Source organism: Bufo bufo, chromosome 4, assembly GCF_905171765.1.
Source record: "Bufo bufo chromosome 4, aBufBuf1.1, whole genome shotgun sequence".
NCBI classification, from domain to species: Eukaryota; Metazoa; Chordata; class Amphibia; order Anura; family Bufonidae; genus Bufo; species Bufo bufo.
The window spans coordinates 346553274-346571111 of NC_053392.1; the positions used below are offsets into that span (position 1 = coordinate 346553274).

At 45.2% G+C, this 17838-nt stretch overlaps 1 protein-coding gene across 2 annotated transcripts in view; it reads right to left on the reverse strand.

Annotated features, from left to right (window-relative positions):
- LOC120998283 (amine sulfotransferase-like) overlaps window positions 1–17838 on the reverse strand; it is a 151963-nt gene that overhangs the window by 13737 nt on the left and 120388 nt on the right. For both annotated transcript variants that reach the window (XM_040428907.1, XM_040428908.1), the window contains exon 6: window positions 245–425. In XM_040428907.1, coding sequence (XP_040284841.1) covers window positions 245–425 — 181 coding nt within the window. The remainder of the gene's footprint in view (window positions 1–244; window positions 426–17838) is intronic.

The following is a 17838-nucleotide window of genomic DNA, read 5'->3' on the forward strand; positions in this document are numbered from 1 at the left end:
CCTGGAGAATCCCTTTAAATAGCCCAAGAAAACAAGCCATTGACTGACAGATGACACATGGAAGTACAGTATGAATTATATTATATGTCTTGCTATTAATCAGTTGTGTGCACTCAAGAGACACAAGGTTGCCTCTTACAGTTTGTGACCAATAAGAATGGGATATAAGCCTCTGAACTAATCAACTTCTTATAATACTACTAATAAAATGATAATTTATGCTCTTAAATATCAGTAGTAGTACCTTTACGTAGAAATTTTCCTCGGCTTTGGTCTAGAATCTCTTTCGGAAAAAATGAATAATTAGCATGAGGATCGCACTTCATATTGTTAAAAGTTGCTTTTTCCAACACTATGTCTATTGCTTTCTCCTCAAGTCTTATATCCAGAAATTTGCATATTTTCAGCACAACCGATCGAAGGTCCTAGACAAGAAAAATATGCAAAGTGAGAGACATTTTCTAGCTCTAAATGTACTACAGTCAAGTTTGATAAAAAGCACCATTTGTTATAGTATAATATTTGACATATCTTACCAAATTATCATATTTTTCACCCTATAAGATTTTTTTCCCTCCAAAGTGCATCTTAGGGGGAATATATTAATGTCTGCTTCCATTATGAAAGCGGTCATTAGTACGGCCGGATTGGGAAGCGTTTAATACAGTGCTGCCTGTGCTTACTGTATTCACCGCTTCCTGGTCTCGCACTCTGTGACCTCATGCTGTGCGACGTCAAGTCACAGCATAGCAGGAAGTTGATGTCCCAGGTAGCAGCGTTATTCGGAGCAGGAGAGGTGACATTTTTTTGTTGTGTTTTTTGTCTGATCTGAGGTGTGAGAATTACTGGGGGTCTCATTGGGGGGTCTCATCAACACTGATGGTCTGATTTGTGGTAAGAGACACACTGGGGGTCAAATTGGGTGGTCTCAAAACTAGGGGGTCTTACCTGAGATCTGAGAATCACTGGGGGTCTGATTATTATTGGCGGTCTAATGGGAAAAAAAATTCTAATTTTCCTCGTCTAAACCTAGTTACATCTTATAGGGCAAAGAATACAGTATATATATAAAAAGGCTTACGTTTATATAATCCACCATCAGTAAGCACTTTTTAAAATCTTTTGGTAGTTCTAATCTTGTTTTGTCATAGTTGCCATCAGTCCTGAATTTTCAGAGACAGTCTGTAAGGGAGTCTGCGGTTTTGGTTCCCTTGCGGGCAGATACGGTGGGGCATCCGCATGGGTGCCGGAGGGGAGGGCCACGGGGATCTCTGAGGAAGAATTGCAGGGCTGATGGCAATATGTTGCGGCCGGTCCTGCCTCTGGTGTCTCCTGCGGGTTCCGTTCCGGTGTCCATGCTGGCACAATCCCGTGCCGAGTCTGTTGGGCGTCCGCGTGCATGTGTAACATCCTGGACTATGTCACTAAACTCTTTCTCCCTGCTACAACATGTCAGGTGCATATGTATTGTCATCTTGTGTAGTCTAACATTGCATTTTCCATTATATGTATTTTCTATGCCTGTTATATACATATTTGCTGTAATTCCAAATGTACACCAGCAGGTGGCAGCAATGTGTTTAGTTCAGTTTAGCATACCTAGACTGGAATAGTACATTCCAGTCTAGTCCCCCCTCCTCTTTGAGCAGAAGTGGGCTGCCCCACGCCCTGCAGCAAAGGAGGGAAGAAACCAGTTAGATCCAGTGTGTACCAGCCCCCTCCTTGGGGAAGGCTGTGTTAGCTGGAGCTCCCAGACACAGGGATCCCAAACTAGGATCCAGACCTCGGCTGAGGCCCCAGGATCCCTCTTCCCAGCCTGAATTATCTACCTCAGTGCTGGTTGACAAGCAAGCAGCCACCTCCAGAACTATCAGATCTCCAGGAAGAAGCCATCATACCCTGCGAGCAGTCCTGTAAGTAAAGATCCCAAGATAAAGAGAAGATAAGTACCTCTTAAGCTAGTCAGACCCAAACCAAGCAGACCCAAGACAGAGCAGAAGACAGATACCTTCCAGTTCTACTAGGCATATGATAAGAAGCAGAATACATATAGATTCCTGCCCCATATTGACAATACCTGCTGGGACCCAAGACTATTGCTGTATCTTGTATGGATTCAAAGCTGCATTAAGTAAAGACAAGTTGGACCATATTTCCTGTCTGGATTGCATTTATTCCTCAATTACTCCTACTGACCACACTCAATTTATTGCATGTGAGCCAGGATACAGGAGTCCAGCCGTACCAAGGTAGGAGACACCGTTGAAACTACATAGAGATACTATCCCCCTCTGGCATTCCTCACCTGGTACGTGAGTTGCAACATCTTAAAGGACCCTGTTACAGTACCTGCGCAAGCTGCAATTGGCGTCACGAACTAAAAACTATTAATATTGCACCAGTGTGCATCTGTCCCAATCCGGCTTACTACATATTTTGGCGTCACGAACAGGATTGGATTGAATTGTGTGCCATCCCTGTCCAACAGAACCGGGTCCAATTCTGTGTTAAAACGGATCCCATCGCATATTTCACAGTATTGCAAGAGCTACAGTTTGTGCAAAACCCTGAAAATTGACTTTATTGCCTTGTTGCTGTGCAAGAAAGCACCATGCGGTGCCCACGAGTACTCAAAAGGTTAATTTGCCGTATTCGCAAGATGGCGCCGCCTCTCCATGCCTGTCGGAGGCGGGAAAAGACAAGAACGCCCTCTCAAGAGCGGGAAGATGCCGAATACACCCCCTTGGAAGCGGGAAAACTAAAGACAGCCCACCATGAACTTTGTATTGTGAACCAAGGGAGTGCAGACTCCTCCCTCTGGGCTCCACCCTCACCTCCTGCATGCACCACGACGGAAAAGAAGATGGCCGCCAACCCGGAAACCAAGATGGCCGCCGATGCTGAGCCTGCTCCCACGGAGGATGCCGCTGATACAGTTGCCCCGGCTTTGGACCAGCCTGCACCGCAGACGGTGATCGGACCCCGCGATGACCACCAGGAGGCACCGGAACCGGCCGCCCGGCCGCGACATCAGGTAGGAGCAGACGCGCTCCCTGAGGCCCAGGCCCGGTCCGTACCTGCCCCTGCACCGCTCCCTGAGGGTCCCGATACCCCAAACAGGCCTAGGCCTGCTCCGCCCAGTGCTGCTACTACTGCCAGAGCGGGACGTTTCAATCCTGAGGTCCCCATAGTGAGCCCTGAAATCCCTGCGGCTCCAACTCTACAGGTGGGGCAAATAAATAACTCTGTCCTGACTTTCAATCACAGAGTGCAACCCTACATTCTGCCCTGGAAGCTGCCACAGGCACTCTCAGTTTACCTACCAGAGCCCCTTCAGCCAAAGGTTTTGTCCACCTCTGCACCGGCCAGGGATCCCGGCTTGCAGCATGTCACAGCTGCATTCACTAGGCTGACTGCTCAGCCAATTCCTAAAGACACCACAAGAGGGCAGTGGTGCACCACTACAGCTGCTGAGAGCACCCAGGTTAAGAAAGAACTTTTGTCTCCTCAAACATGGGACCCAGGAGGATGTTTTCCAGACTTTCCTGTAAGGAAAACTACCCATTATAGCAATTAACCACTACCTTGTTTGGATTACAAGTGACTTATGGACTTTTTGTTCCTCTCCACAGTCAAGCACTTAAAGAAAAAGGACTCAAGTGATATTTGAGCGTATTATTACACTGATATTTGCATAATGTTTTTGCACTAATTTTTCAAGTTTACAGTTATGTAACATTTAGATAACATGCCCATTGTGTGTATTCTTCTCCTAGGTGCCGCAATGTGATTTTATGCACTGTTTTTCATGATTGCACTTAACCATTGCACTTAACAAAAATGTAGCAACTTACTTAAAGTGTGCCTTTTTACAGCTCTTGTTCTCTCCCCCCTTATACGGACTGTCTTCATAGGGACGTTCAATACTAATGGCCTACACCCGGTGATATATACCCATAGGTACCCAGGGTAGGACCAAGTGGTAAGTCCAGGCAGATCCAGTTACTACACAGGTACCCCTGCTGCTTTGGGAATCGTTAGAAGCCCTAGGCTGCTCCTTCCCGCTTGTCAAATGTTCAGGATTGTTCCCATCCTGAGGTGTCTCATTTCCAGGAGCGCAAGGGATTAAAGGCCCTCCTCCTGTGACTTGCCAGAAGATACGGAGACGATAAATACCTCCCCTTCTGAGCCTTTTGCCTAAGGTAAGGCGCCTCAAACCTTAGAGCCACATATTTTAGCTTCCTCTTAGTCATCATAGTGATTGTGCTTTAAGCCAAATTTCTTCAGGCTATGGTGCAGGGAAGGGAATACAGGATAAAGCCACCCTTTCATTTGCGGGCTTTGCATTACACAATGGCGGGATTACGGAGTAAAGACACCCCCATACTTTCTTTGATGTCTTCCGAGCTCAGGACATACGAAGTCAGTCAGTAATGTTTGCTTTGTGCAGTATTCAGGTTACCTGGTTATACCAAGAGAAGGAAACTGTGTGTTGGACACCTTACTCTAGCGGGTATGTAACATCCTGGAGTATGTCACTAAACTCTTTCTCCCTGCTACAACATGTCAGGTGCATATGTATTGTCATCTTGTGTAGTCTAACATTGCATTTTCCATTATATGTATTTTCTATGCCTGTTATATACATATTTGCTGTAATTCCAAATGTACACCAGCAGGTGGCAGCAATGTGTTTAGTTCAGTTTAGCATACCTAGACTGGAATAGTACATTCCAGTCTAGTCCCCCCTCCTCTTTGAGCAGAAGTGGGCTGCCCCACGCCCTGCAGCAAAGGAGGGAAGAAACCAGTTAGATCCAGTGTGTACCAGCCCCCTCCTTGGGGAAGGCTGTGTTAGCTGGAGCTCCCAGACACAGGGATCCAAAACTAGGATCCAGACCTCGGCTGAGGCCCCAGGATCCCTCTTCCCAGCCTGAATTATCTACCTCAGTGCTGGTTGACAAGCAAGCAGCCACCTCCAGAACTATCAGATCTCCAGGAAGAAGCCATCATACCCTGCGAGCAGTCCTGTAAGTAAAGATCCCAAGATAAAGAGAAGATAAGTACCTCTTAAGCTAGTCAGACCCAAACCAAGCAGACCCAAGACAGAGCAGAAGACAGATACCTGCCAGTTCTACTAGGCATATGATAAGAAGCAGAATACATATAGATTCCTGCCCCATATTGCCAATACCTGCTGGGACCCAAGACTATTGCTGTATCTTGTATGGATTCAAATCTGCATTAAGTCAAGACAAGTTGGACCATATTTCCTGTCTGGTTTGCATTTATTCCTCAATTACTCCTACTGACCACACTCAATTTATTGCATGTGAGCCAGGATACAGGAGTCCAGCTGTACCAAGGTAGGAGACACCGTTGACACTACATAGAGACACTATTCCCCCTCTGGCATTCCTCACCTGGTACGTGAGTTGCAACATCTTAAAGGGCCCTGTTACAGTACCTGCGCAAGCTGCAATTGGCGTCACAAACTAAAAACTATTAATATTGCGCCAGTGTGTATCTGTCCCAATCCTGCTTACTACACATGCCCGAGGGGCGATTTGCAAAGGAATACGTGGCCGAGTGTGCGTGCATCTTATGCGCTACGTCGGCCACTGGCAGGTAAAGCATCTGTGCACAAATTCAAAGTTGATTAGGGCTTTGCTGCACAGGTGCTAATGAGTAGGGTCATTGCATGACCTATGAGGTTCTGACAAGCAGCACTCTGTGATTGGCCAGCAGGTGTTTAAAAGGTGATCTCTCTGGCTGATCAGTGCTCACTGTTGTCTCTACAACCTGGGAGTATGCTGGTTCAGAGTCACTAAGGTTGTTCCATGCAGGTTGTTTCCCACAGAGGTTATTATTTGGACTACGTTATTTCTGTATGATTTCTGGCTTGGACTTTACTGCTGTGTTTTCAATAAATCCACGTTTGTTCAGATCTTTGCCTGGTTGCTTGGGGGTTCTGCAGCATTACACCGTCCCTGTAAATTAGGTGGGTTTTATTGTATGTAAACCGGTGCATAAATGAGCAGTACAACATGGTTTGGACTGTTCCCTCGGTGGGGCCCATTTGACCCAATTTACCAACTGCAGAGCTGGTAAGTATTTTTTGTATATTAATGGAGCAAAATGGAATACAGTTGTCTTATTTGTGTCATGTAATATGACAGGGAATTTTTTTATAAGCATGATCCCTTAAATGTAATTTTTCAAGCTGCTAGGCACACTACAGGTCCCTAAGAGGAGCAGTCAGCTCTCCTGACATGTCTACATTCGTAAATACTTGTATTCACATTAACTTAAAAAGTGTTACTATTTTCAAAATGAGGTGTCCATAAGAAATCTGGCACTGTCACACACCCCAAGTGGTAAAACCCTGTAATTAAATCATTCATACATTTCTAGACGGAATAAGGGAACAGTTACACATTCAGGTTTCCGTATGCAATGTTGGAAGCAAGCCAAAATCAGGAGTAGATCATAAAAGGAGCAAATTATTAAAGGGGTTATCCGAGTTATTTTTTTGTTCTTTCTATGTTCCTAACTGGGCAAATATAACAGCTTTCCAATTAACTCACTTTATCTGCAGTGCCTGGTTTTTCAGATTTCACTGAGGGTCACATGACCTGTGATGTCAGCTTCTCTCCCTGCTCTGATAAAGGTTGTTTACAAGCCTGTAAACAAGACGTCACTGTGCTGGCCACGCCCCCTTCAATGCTGTGTGCTCTATCCTAGGAATCTTAACCCCTTCAGCTGCACAGACTCAGGGCTGAAGTGTTTACTGTGTAGCTGCAGGCAGTGAGGAGACAAATGCTGGGCACAGGAGCTGAAAGAGAAGTTCTGCAGAGCATTGCAGGTAGGGGAAGATCCTGTGTGTATTAGCAGTGTCATTATATAAGTGGAACTTGTAGTTCTACACTTACAAGTTGCTGTTTTCTCCCAGCACTCAGGGCAGCTCTTGTATTCACTCCCTTAGCGGTGTCATTGTACAGCTGGGACTTGTAGTTCTATACATACAACATGCTGCTGAGTCTCCCAGCAGGCAGACATGTCACTCAGGGCAGCTCTTGTATCCACTCCCTTAGCAGTGTCATTATACAGCTGGGACTTGTAGTCCTACACATACAACATGCTGCAGAGTCTCCCAGCAGGCAGACATGTCACTCGGTAGCACTTGTATTCACTCCCTTAGCAGTGTCATTGTACAGCTAGAACTTGTAGTTCTACACATACAACATGCTGCAGAGTCTCCCAGCAGGCAGACATGTCACTCAGGGCAGCTCTTGTATTCACTCCCTTAGCAGTGTCATTATACAGCTTGGACTTGTAGTTCTACACATACAACATGCTGCAGAGTCTCCCAGCAGGCAGACATGTCACTCAGGGCAGCTCTTGTATTCACTCCCTTAGCAGTGTCATTATACAGCTAGGACTTGTAGTTCTACACATACAACATGCTGCTGAGTCTCCCAGCAGTCAGACATGTCACTCAGGACAGCACTTGTATTCTCTCCCTTAGCAGTGTCATTATACAGCTGGGACTTGTAGTCCTACACATACAACATGCTGCAGAGTCTCCCAGCAGGCAGACATGTCACTCGGTAGCACTTGTATTCTCTCCCTTAGCAGTGTCATTATACAGCTAGAACTTGTAGTTCTACACATACAACATGCTGCAGAGTCTCCCAGCAGGCAGACATGTCACCCAGGGCAGCTCTTGTATTCACTCCCTTAGCAGTGTCATTATACAGCTTGGACTTGTAGTTCTACACATACAACATGCTGCAGAGTCTCCCAGCAGGCAGACATGTCACTCAAGGCAGCACTTGTATTCACTCCCTTAGCAGTGTCATTATACAGCTTGGACTTGTAGTTCTACACATACAACAAGCTGCTGAGTCTCCCAGCAGTCAGACATGTCACTCAGGGCAGCTCTTGTATTCACTCCCTTAGCAGTGTCATTATACAGCTGGGACTTGTAGTCCTACACTTACAACATGCTGCAGAGTCTCCCAGCAGGCAGACATGTCACTCAGGGCAGCTCTTGTATTCACTCCCTTAGCAGTGTCATTATACAGCTGGGACTTGTAGTCCTACACATACAACATGATGCTGAGTCTCCCAGCAGGCAGACATGTCACTCAGGGCAGCTCTTGTAGCCACTCCCTTAGCAGTGTCATTATACAGCTGGGACTTGTAGTCCTACACATACAACATGCTGCTGAGTCTCCCAGCAGGCAGACATGTCACTCAGGACAGCACTTGTATTCTCTCCCTTAGCAGTGTCATTATACAGCTGGGACTTGTAGTCCTACACATACAACATGCTGCAGAGTCTCCCAGCAGTCAGACATGTCACTCAGGGCAGCTCTTGTATTCACTCCCTTAGCAGTGTCATTATACAGCTGGGACTTGTAGTCCTACACATACAACATGTTGCTGAGTCTCCCAGCAGTCAGACATGTCACTCAGGGCAGCTCTTGTATTCACTCCCTTAGCAGTGTCATTATACAGCTGGGACTTGTAGTCCTATACATACAACATGCTGCTGAGTCTCCTAGCAGGCAGACATGTCACTCAGGGCAGCACTTGTATTCACTCCCTTAGCAGTGTCATTATACAGCTTGGACTTGTAGTACTACACATACAACATGCTGCAGAGTCTCACAGCAGGCAGACATGTCACTCAAGGCAGCTCTTGTATTCACTCCCTTAGCAGTGTCATTATACAGCTGGGACTTGTAGTCCTACACATACAACATGCTGCAGAGTCTCCCAGCAGGCAGACATGTCACTCAGGGCAGCTCTTGTATCCACTCCCTTAGCAGTGTCATTATACAGCTGGGACTTGTAGTCCTACACATACAACATGCTGCAGAGTCTCCCAGCAGGCAGACATGTCACTCAGGGCAGCTCTTGTATTCACTCCCTTAGCAGTGTCATTATACAGCTTGGACTTGTAGTCCTACACATACAACATGCTGCTGAGTCTCCCAGCAGGCAGACATGTCACTCAGGGCAGCTCTTGTATTCACTCCCTTAGCAGTGTCATTATACAGCTGGGACTTGTAGTTCTACACATACAACAAGCTGCAGAGTCTCCCAGCAGGCAGACATGTCACTCAGGGCAGCACTTGTATCCACTCCCTTAGCAGTGTCATTATACAGCTTGGACTTGTAGTCCTACACATACAACATGCTGCTGAGTCTCCCAGCAGGCAGACATGTCACTCAGGGCAGCACTTGTATTCACTCCCTTAGCAGTGTCATTATACAGCTGGGACTTGTAGTTCTATACATACAACATGCTGCAGAGTCTCCCAGCAGTCAGACATGTCACTCAGGGCAGCACTTGTATTCACTCCCTTAGCAGTGTCATTATACAGCTGGGACTTGTAGTCCTACACATACAACATGCTGCAGAGTCTCCCAGCAGGCAGACATGTCACTCAGGGCAGCTCTTGTATTCACTCCCTTAGCAGTGTCATTATACAGCTGGGACTTGTAGTTCTACACATACAACATGCTGCTGAGTCTCCCAGCAGGCAGACATGTCACTCAGGGCAGCACTTGTATTCACTCCCTTAGCAGTGTCATTATACAGCTGGGACTTGTAGTTCTACACATACAACATGCTGCAGAGTCTCCCAGCAGGCAGACATGTCAATCAGGGCAGCTCTTGTATCCACTCCATTAGCAGAGCAGGGGGAGGGGCAGAGATTGTTTTTATTGCATGTAAACAAAGGGCCAGAAAAGATTTTTTTCGCATAAAACTTGCTTAGCTCAGTTATATATCAGATATTCAGTGCTATATTATTTTTTTTCATAACTCGGATAACCTCTTTAAGGACAATACCAATTTTTTTTTTTCCCACTTCTAGTTTTGGCTTCCAAAACTGCATCAAGAAGCTTGAATGTGTGGCCGTACCCTAAGGCCCCTCGCAGGTGAGTGTTTTTCACGCTGCGAGTCTGCAGCGCAGCTCCCGACCTGACCTCCCAGCACTGATGGGGGTCACATAGCATTATATTGATTTATGATGCTATGTAACCCTTACAGTTCTGGAATGTATTGGATAATACTGGCAGAATTATGTCAGTGCCATCTAATACATTCCCTTGTTGCCTGATGTAAGGAGGGGTGCCCTTGGCCCTTGTGAGGTGCACAGCAGGAAACACGAACCTTGGTGGCTCAAAATAATATGCAGAAGTAGTGAAGCTGAGCAAGCAAACAGGTCTTTACTGAAACTTCAGAGAAGCCTTTACATGCATCCAGAAGAGGTGCAGACACAGTAATTGAATGTTACAAAAACAATCTGTCAGAAGCTGTGTACGTGGAGTGCAATGCAGGAGATCCCTGAGTCACTTTCCAATAAACTGTGCTATTGTCCAAATCCAGCTGAGGGGAGCTCACTTTATGACAGGCCTACAGTATATCTGTCCCTTAAGTATGACTGGGAGCCAAGACTTTTAAACTCAGCCAACACTATGGAGTCCTGTAGGCTTAACAAGTGTTACCTCCACAGACTGCTTCAGGCACAATCTCTCGGTAGTGACTGCTTTACCATCAAGAAATAAACTACTCATCTTTCCTTCAAAGGATGCCATCTGTTCTTCTTAGGTCCTTTAGCTGTCAGATTCCCTGCTCTTCACAGAGCTGCTTGCTTTAAGGTAGTTCACTTCACTACAAAATGACTTGCTTAACAGGAGGGGGCCAAGCCCAGGGGTTCGGCACTCCTCATTACTATCTCTAAGGAGGAGATATTAACTCCATATATACCACCTGTAGGTCTATACAGGTAGGTCTATACAGTAAAAAAGAAGTTTTCAACAGAATAATGTCAGAAAATACTATAATTCTACCAAAATACACTCCTAATACTATATTTAACCCTTTTGCAGTGATCCACTGGGTTACTGCATATTGAGCACCTTGCAAACTTAAAATAATTAACAATCCTTGCATATTACATAACCCTATAAGGCCCATTTTATTTTGAAAATGTGCCTGTAATTTCACTTTAAAGGGAGTCGCTCATAAGTTTCGTTCCTATAAAACAGATCAAAAAAGGGATCAGGGAGAGATGGGTAATCACACCGTTATGGCATGATCATGAAAATGAATTTTTATTTCTCTGACATTCCTCCCAAAAGTGCCCAGATGGTGATTAGTGTTGATCGAGCACCAAAGTGCTCGGGTGCTCGAGTAGAACACTTTGGGATGGAATGGAAATCAATGGGAGAACCCGAGCATTAAACCAGGCACCCCCTGCTCTGAAGAGGGGAGGGTATCTGGTTCATAGGAAAAGGTCAGAAATTGAAGGAAACACCACTGAAATGGTTCGGGAACAGCATGGGGAGGAAGTCTGGATGCATCTTGGACTCCCAGGTCGCTGCTGGAAACGATGTTGTCCGAGTAGTACGCCACTTTTAAAGACTGACAATAATACGCACAAAACCGAAGATAAAATCGATTTTAGAGGAAAAATTGTTAGGAAACATTAGTTCCTGTATATTTACTTGTATATAAAGTGCAAGTGCTGCCAAAAATTACAAGGAAGAGGCACTCCGATACAACCTGTATATCACATAAAGGAGGGCCTCATTCACATTGTGGTACAATATTTCAGGTAGTGGGACTCCTACACTCATAAAGCCTATGCACTAAGTGAAAGGACTGGCAAAAATTACAAGGAACCGACACTCCAATACAACCTTTATTAGACCTAAAGGAGGGCATCATACACACCCTTAAAAAATTATGATTGATGGCCTGCTGGTGACCCTCAAACACATAAGGAGCAAGGGCCTGCTGGTGACCCTTTAAAACATTAGGGGCGAGGGCCTTCTGCTGATCTGACCATCTAAAAAATTAGTGGTGAGGGTCTGCTGCTGATCTGACCTTCTAAAACATTAGAAGTGAGGGTCTGCTGGTGAGCTGACCATCTAAAACATTAGGGGTGAGGGCCTGCTGCTGATCTGACCATCTAAAAAATTAGGAGTAAGGGTCTGCTGCTGAGCTGACCATCTAAAAAATTAGGGATGAGGGTCTGCTCCTGAGCTGACAATCTAAAAAATTAGGGGTGAGGGTCTGCTGCTGAGCTGACCCTCTAAAACATTAGGGGCGAGGGCCTGCTGCTGAGCTGACCATCTAAAACATTATGGTCGAGGACAGGTGGTAGAAGATCTTAAAGACTGGCTGCACGTCAGTGATCTGACAGCTTCTTTTGGTTTGACTTTGTCTATGTGTTGCTAGGATGTCCACACCTCCTTTTCAGATGTACAGGGAGTGCAGAATTATTAGGCAAATGAGTATTTTGACCACATCATCCTCTTTATGCATGTTGTCTTACTCCAAGCTGTATAGGCTCGAAAGCCTACTACCAATTAAGCATATTAGGTGATGTGCATCTCTGTAATGAGAAGGGGTGTGGTCTAATGACATTAACACCCTATATTAGGTGTGCATAATTATTAGGCAACTTCCTTTCCTTTGGCAAAATGGGTCAAAAGAAGGACTTGACAGGCTCAGAAAAGTCAAAAATAGTGAGATATCTTGCAGAGGGATGCAGCACTCTTAAAATTGCAAAGCTTCTGAAGCGTGATCATCGAACAATCAAGCGTTTTATTCAAAATAGTCAACAGGGTCGCAAGAAGCGTGTGGAAAAACCAAGGCGCAAAATAACTGCCCATGAACTGAGAAAAGTCAAGCGTGCAGCTGCCAAGATGCCACTTGCCACCAGTTTGGCCATATTTCAGAGCTGCAACATCACTGGAGTGCCCAAAATCACAAGGTGTGCAATACTCAGAGACATGGCCAAGGTAAGAAAGGCTGAAAGACGACCACCACTGAACAAGACACACAAGCTGAAACGTCAAAACTGGGCCAAGAAATATCTCAAGACTGATTTTTCTAAGGTTTTATGGACTGATTAAATGAGAGTGAGTCTTGATGGGCCAGATGGATGGGCCCGTGGCTGGATTGGTAAAGGGCAGAGAGCTCCAGTCCGACTCAGACGCCAGCAAGGTGGAGGTGGAGTACTGGTTTGGGCTGGTATCATCAAAGATGAGCTTGTGGGGCCTTTTCGGGTTGAGGATGGAGTCAAGCTCAACTCCCAGTCCTACTGCCAGTTTCTGGAAGACACCTTCTTCAAGCAGTGGTACAGGAAGAAGTCTGCATCCTTCAAGAAAAACATGATTTTCATGCAGGACAATGCTCCATCACACACGTCCAAGTACTCCACAGCGTGGCTGGCAAGAAAGGGTATAAAAGAAGAAAATCTAATGACATGGCCTCCTTGTTCACCTGATCTGAACCCCATTGAGAACCTGTGGTCCATCATCAAATGTGAGATTTACAAGGAGGGAAAACAGTACACCTCTCTGAACAGTGTCTGGGAGGCTGTGGTTGCTGCTGCACGCAATGTTGATGGTGAACACATCAAAACACTGACAGAATCCATGGATGGCAGGCTTTTGAGTGTCCTTGCAAAGAAAGGTGGCTATATTGGTCACTGATTTGTTTTTGAATGTCAGAAATGTATATTTGTGAATGTTGAGATGTTATATTGGTTTCACTGGTAAAAATAAATAATTGAAATGGGTATATATTTGTTTTTTGTTAAGTTGCCTAATAATTTTGCACAGTAATTGTCACCTGCACACACAGATATCCCCCTAAAATAGCTAAAACTAAAAACAAACTAAAAACTACTTCCAAAAATATTCAGCTTTGATATTAATAAATTTTTGGGTTCATTGAGAACATGGTTGTTGTTCAATAATAAAATTAATCCTCAAAAATACAACTTGCCTAATAATTCTGCACTCCCTGTAGATTATGTGATCATTACTACTACTACTAATTTCATGCTTATATTTTAAGCTACGTACTCATTCTTCTAGTGATAAGAGTCAAAGAGTGGGTATAATAATGTCGTTGCTTAAAGGAGTTGCTCAGGCGTGGGCTTTTTCTTTGCCGACTGGATCGCAGTCCCTCCGGTCGGCAGATGAGTTTTTCGGAGCTCTGGGTCTGATCTACGACAACCAGGATCGGATTTTCCTGGCCGAGACCAAGTTGCGTGGTTTACGCCAGGGAAAGCGGTCTGTGGAGATCTATTGCTCTGAATTTTGGAGATGGGCTACGGAAACGGAGGGAATGATCCAGCTCTCCGTAGTCAGTTTTGTCAAGGGTTATCCGAGAGGCTGAAAGATGCGTTAGCCTTTCATGAAAATCCAGAGTCATTGGAGGCGGCTATGTCACTTGCTGTACGTATCGATAGACGTCTGAGAGAGAGATCTAAGGTCTCTCACTCTCAGGATGTACTATCCTATGAGGTGGCAGCTTCCTCTGACGCTTTGGGTGAAGAGACACTTGAGTATATGTCTGGTGACGAGCCCATGCAGTTGGGGGGAGCTACCACTAGACCTGTGGGAAAGAATGTTGGTCATAAGAAAGGAGCCTGTTTTTTCCGTGGTAAAAAGGGACATTTTGTTAAAGGGGTTGGCCACTCTTTAAATACTTTCCACTATTGTGTGGCAGGCAGGGGAAAAAATGACGTTCCTAATATACTTCATTAAACACATCTGCCTGCTTATCTTTCAATTATAAGCCACACCCCCTTAGTCCTGCTCTACCTTGCAGCTGAGTTCGTCAATGGCTGCACGTGACATGGAGGAGCTTGGGAGCAAGCTCGTCCATGCGCATGTGCAGTCTGCTCCTGTCAGTGGTGGGCTCCCTGCTTAGTGCTTCCGGCTTCAACTCTGACAGGAATCAGCTGCTTGTTCCCTCTCTACAAACAGCTGATTCCTGTCAGAAGCTGGCTGTAATTAAAACCTTCAGAGTCCCTACTGCAGTAGCTACTTAGTCTATTCCCACCCCCCCTTGCACTACCACCCCACAGCCGACCCGCTAAGCCACGCCCGCCGGTCCCATTAGGTCACTCCCCCTGCAACCAACAGGGAAAGCAGGACATCTAGCCAGGAACTATGATTATATATATATATATATATATATATACACATACAAACATTGTGTCCACATGGGTGAATAAAATTTTTCTATTTCCATCTAATGAGAGTGCTGTTGTTTTGATATATATATATATATATATATATATATATATATATGTGTGTGTATATATACATACATATTTATTTATATACAAAATATATACACACGTGTTTAATAAATTTATTTGTGTATATACATTGCGGTCCGCAATGCATGGGCACTGACCGTATGTGTGTGTGTATGTATATATATATATACACTGCTCAAAAAAATAAAGGGAACACTTAAACAACACAATGTAACTCCAAGTCAATCACACTTCTGTGAAATCAAACTGTCCACTTAGGAAGCAACATTGATTGACAATCAATTTCACATGCTGTTGTGCAAATGGGATAGACAACAGGTGGAAATTATAGGCAATTAGCAAGACACCCCCAATAAAGGAGTGGTTCTGAAGGTGGTGACCACAGACCACTTCTCAGTTCCTATGCTTCCTGGCTGATGTTTTGGTCACTTTTGAATGCTGGCGGTGCTTTCACTCTAGTGGTAGCATGAGACTGAGTCTACAACCGACACAAGTGGCTCAGGTAGTGCAGCTTATCCAGGATGGCACATCAATGCGAGCTGTGGCAAGAAGGTTTGCTGTGTCTGTCAGCGTAGTGTCCAGAGCATGGAGGCGCTACCAGGAGACAGGCCAGTACATCAGGAGACGTGGAGGAGGCCGTAGGAGGGCAACAACCCAGCAGCAGTACCGCTACCTCCGCCTTTGTGCAAGGAGGAACAGGAGGAGCACTGCCAGAGCCCTGCAAAATGACCTCCAGCAGGCCACAAATGTGCATGTGTCTGCTCAAACGGTCAGAAACAGACTCCATGAGGGTGATATGAGGGCCCGACGTCCACAGGTGGGGGTTGTGCTTACAGCCCAACACCGTGCAGGACGTTTGGCATTTGCCAGAGAACACCAAGATTGGCAAATTCGCCACTGGCGCCCTGTGCTCTTCACAGATGAAAGCAGGTTCACACTGAGAACGTTCTGCTGCCTGCAACATCCTCCAGCATGACCGGTTTGGCATTGGGTCAGTAATGGTGTGGGGTGGCATTTCTTTGGAGGGCCGCACAGCCCTCCATGTGCTCGCCAGAGGTAGCCTGACTGCCATTAGGTACCGAGATGAGATCCTCAGACCCCTTGTGAGACCATATGCTGGTGCGGTTGGCCCTGGGTTCCTCCTAATGCAAGACAATGCTAGACCTCATGTGGCTGGAGTGTGTCAGCAGTTCCTGCAAGACGAAGGCATTGATGCTATGGACTGGCCCGCCCGTTCCCCAGACCTGAATCCAATTGAGCACATCTGGGACATCATGTCTCGCTCTATCCACCAACGTCACGTTGCACCACAGACTGTCCAGGAGTTGGCAGATGCTTTAGTCCAGGTCTGGGAGGAGATCCCTCAGGAGACCATCCGCCACCTCATCAGGGGCATGCACAGGCGTTGTAGGGAGGTCATACAGGCACGTGGAGGCCACACACACTACTGAGCCTCATTTTGACTTGTTTTAAGGACATTACATCAAAGTTGGATCAGCCTGTAGTGTTTTTTTCCACTTTAATTTTGGGGGGGGACTCCAAATCCAGACCTCCATGGGTTGAAAAATTAGATTTCCATTTTTTTATTTTTGTGTGATTTTGTTGTCAGCACATTCAACTATGTAAAGAACAAAGTATTTCAGAAGAATGTTTAATTAATTCAGATCTAGGATGTGTTATTTTTGTGTTCCCTTTATTTTTTTGAGCAGTATATATATATATATATATATATATATATATATATATATATAATTTATAATATATCCAACAAAGAAAAACAGCAGCACTAATGGTGGATCCTGGTGCAAATTCCTCCGACCACGGGCAAAGTGGTCATCAATGGTAGTAGTTCTCCAAAAAAGAGGCAGCACTCCAATATAAAAAGTGAAAAGACCCGGGGAATAAAGCGGGTCTTTTCACTTTTTATATTGGAGTGCTGCCTCTTTTTTGGAGAACTATATATGTATATATACAGTACAGACCAAAAGTTTGGACACACCTTCTCATTCAAAGAGTTTTCCTTATTTTCATGACTATGAAGGCATCAAAACTATGAATTAACACATGTGAAACAACTGAAAATATGTCATATTCTAGGTTTTCCAAAGTAGCCACCTTTTGCTTTGATTACTGCTTTGCACACTCTTGGCATTCTCTTGATGAGCTTCAAGAGGTGGGCCCCTGAAATGGTTTTCACTTCACAGGTGTGCCCTGTCAGGTTTAATAAGTGGAATTTCTTGCCTTATAAATGGGTTTGGGACCATCAGTTGCGTTGAGGAGAAGTCAGGTGGATACACAGCTGATAGTCCTACTGAATAGACTGTTAGAATTTGTATTATGGCAAGAAAAAAGCAGCTAAGTAAAGAAAAACGAGTGGCCATCATTACTTTAAGAAATGAAGGTCAGTCAGTCAGCCGAAAAATTGGGAAAACTTTGAAAGTAAGGGCTATTTGACCATAAAGGAGAGTGATGGGGTGCTGCGCTAGATGACCTGGCCTCCACAGTCACCGGACCTGAACCTAATCAAGATGGTTTGGGGTGAGCTGGACCGCAGAGTGAAGGCAAAAGGGAACACAAGTGCTAAGCATCTCTGGGAACTCCTTCAAGACTGTTGGAAGACCATTTCAGGGGACTACCTCTTGAAGCTCATCAAGAGAATGCCAAGAATGTGCAAAGCAGTAATCAAAGCAAAAGGTGGCTACTTTGAAGAACCTAGAATATGACATCTTTTCAG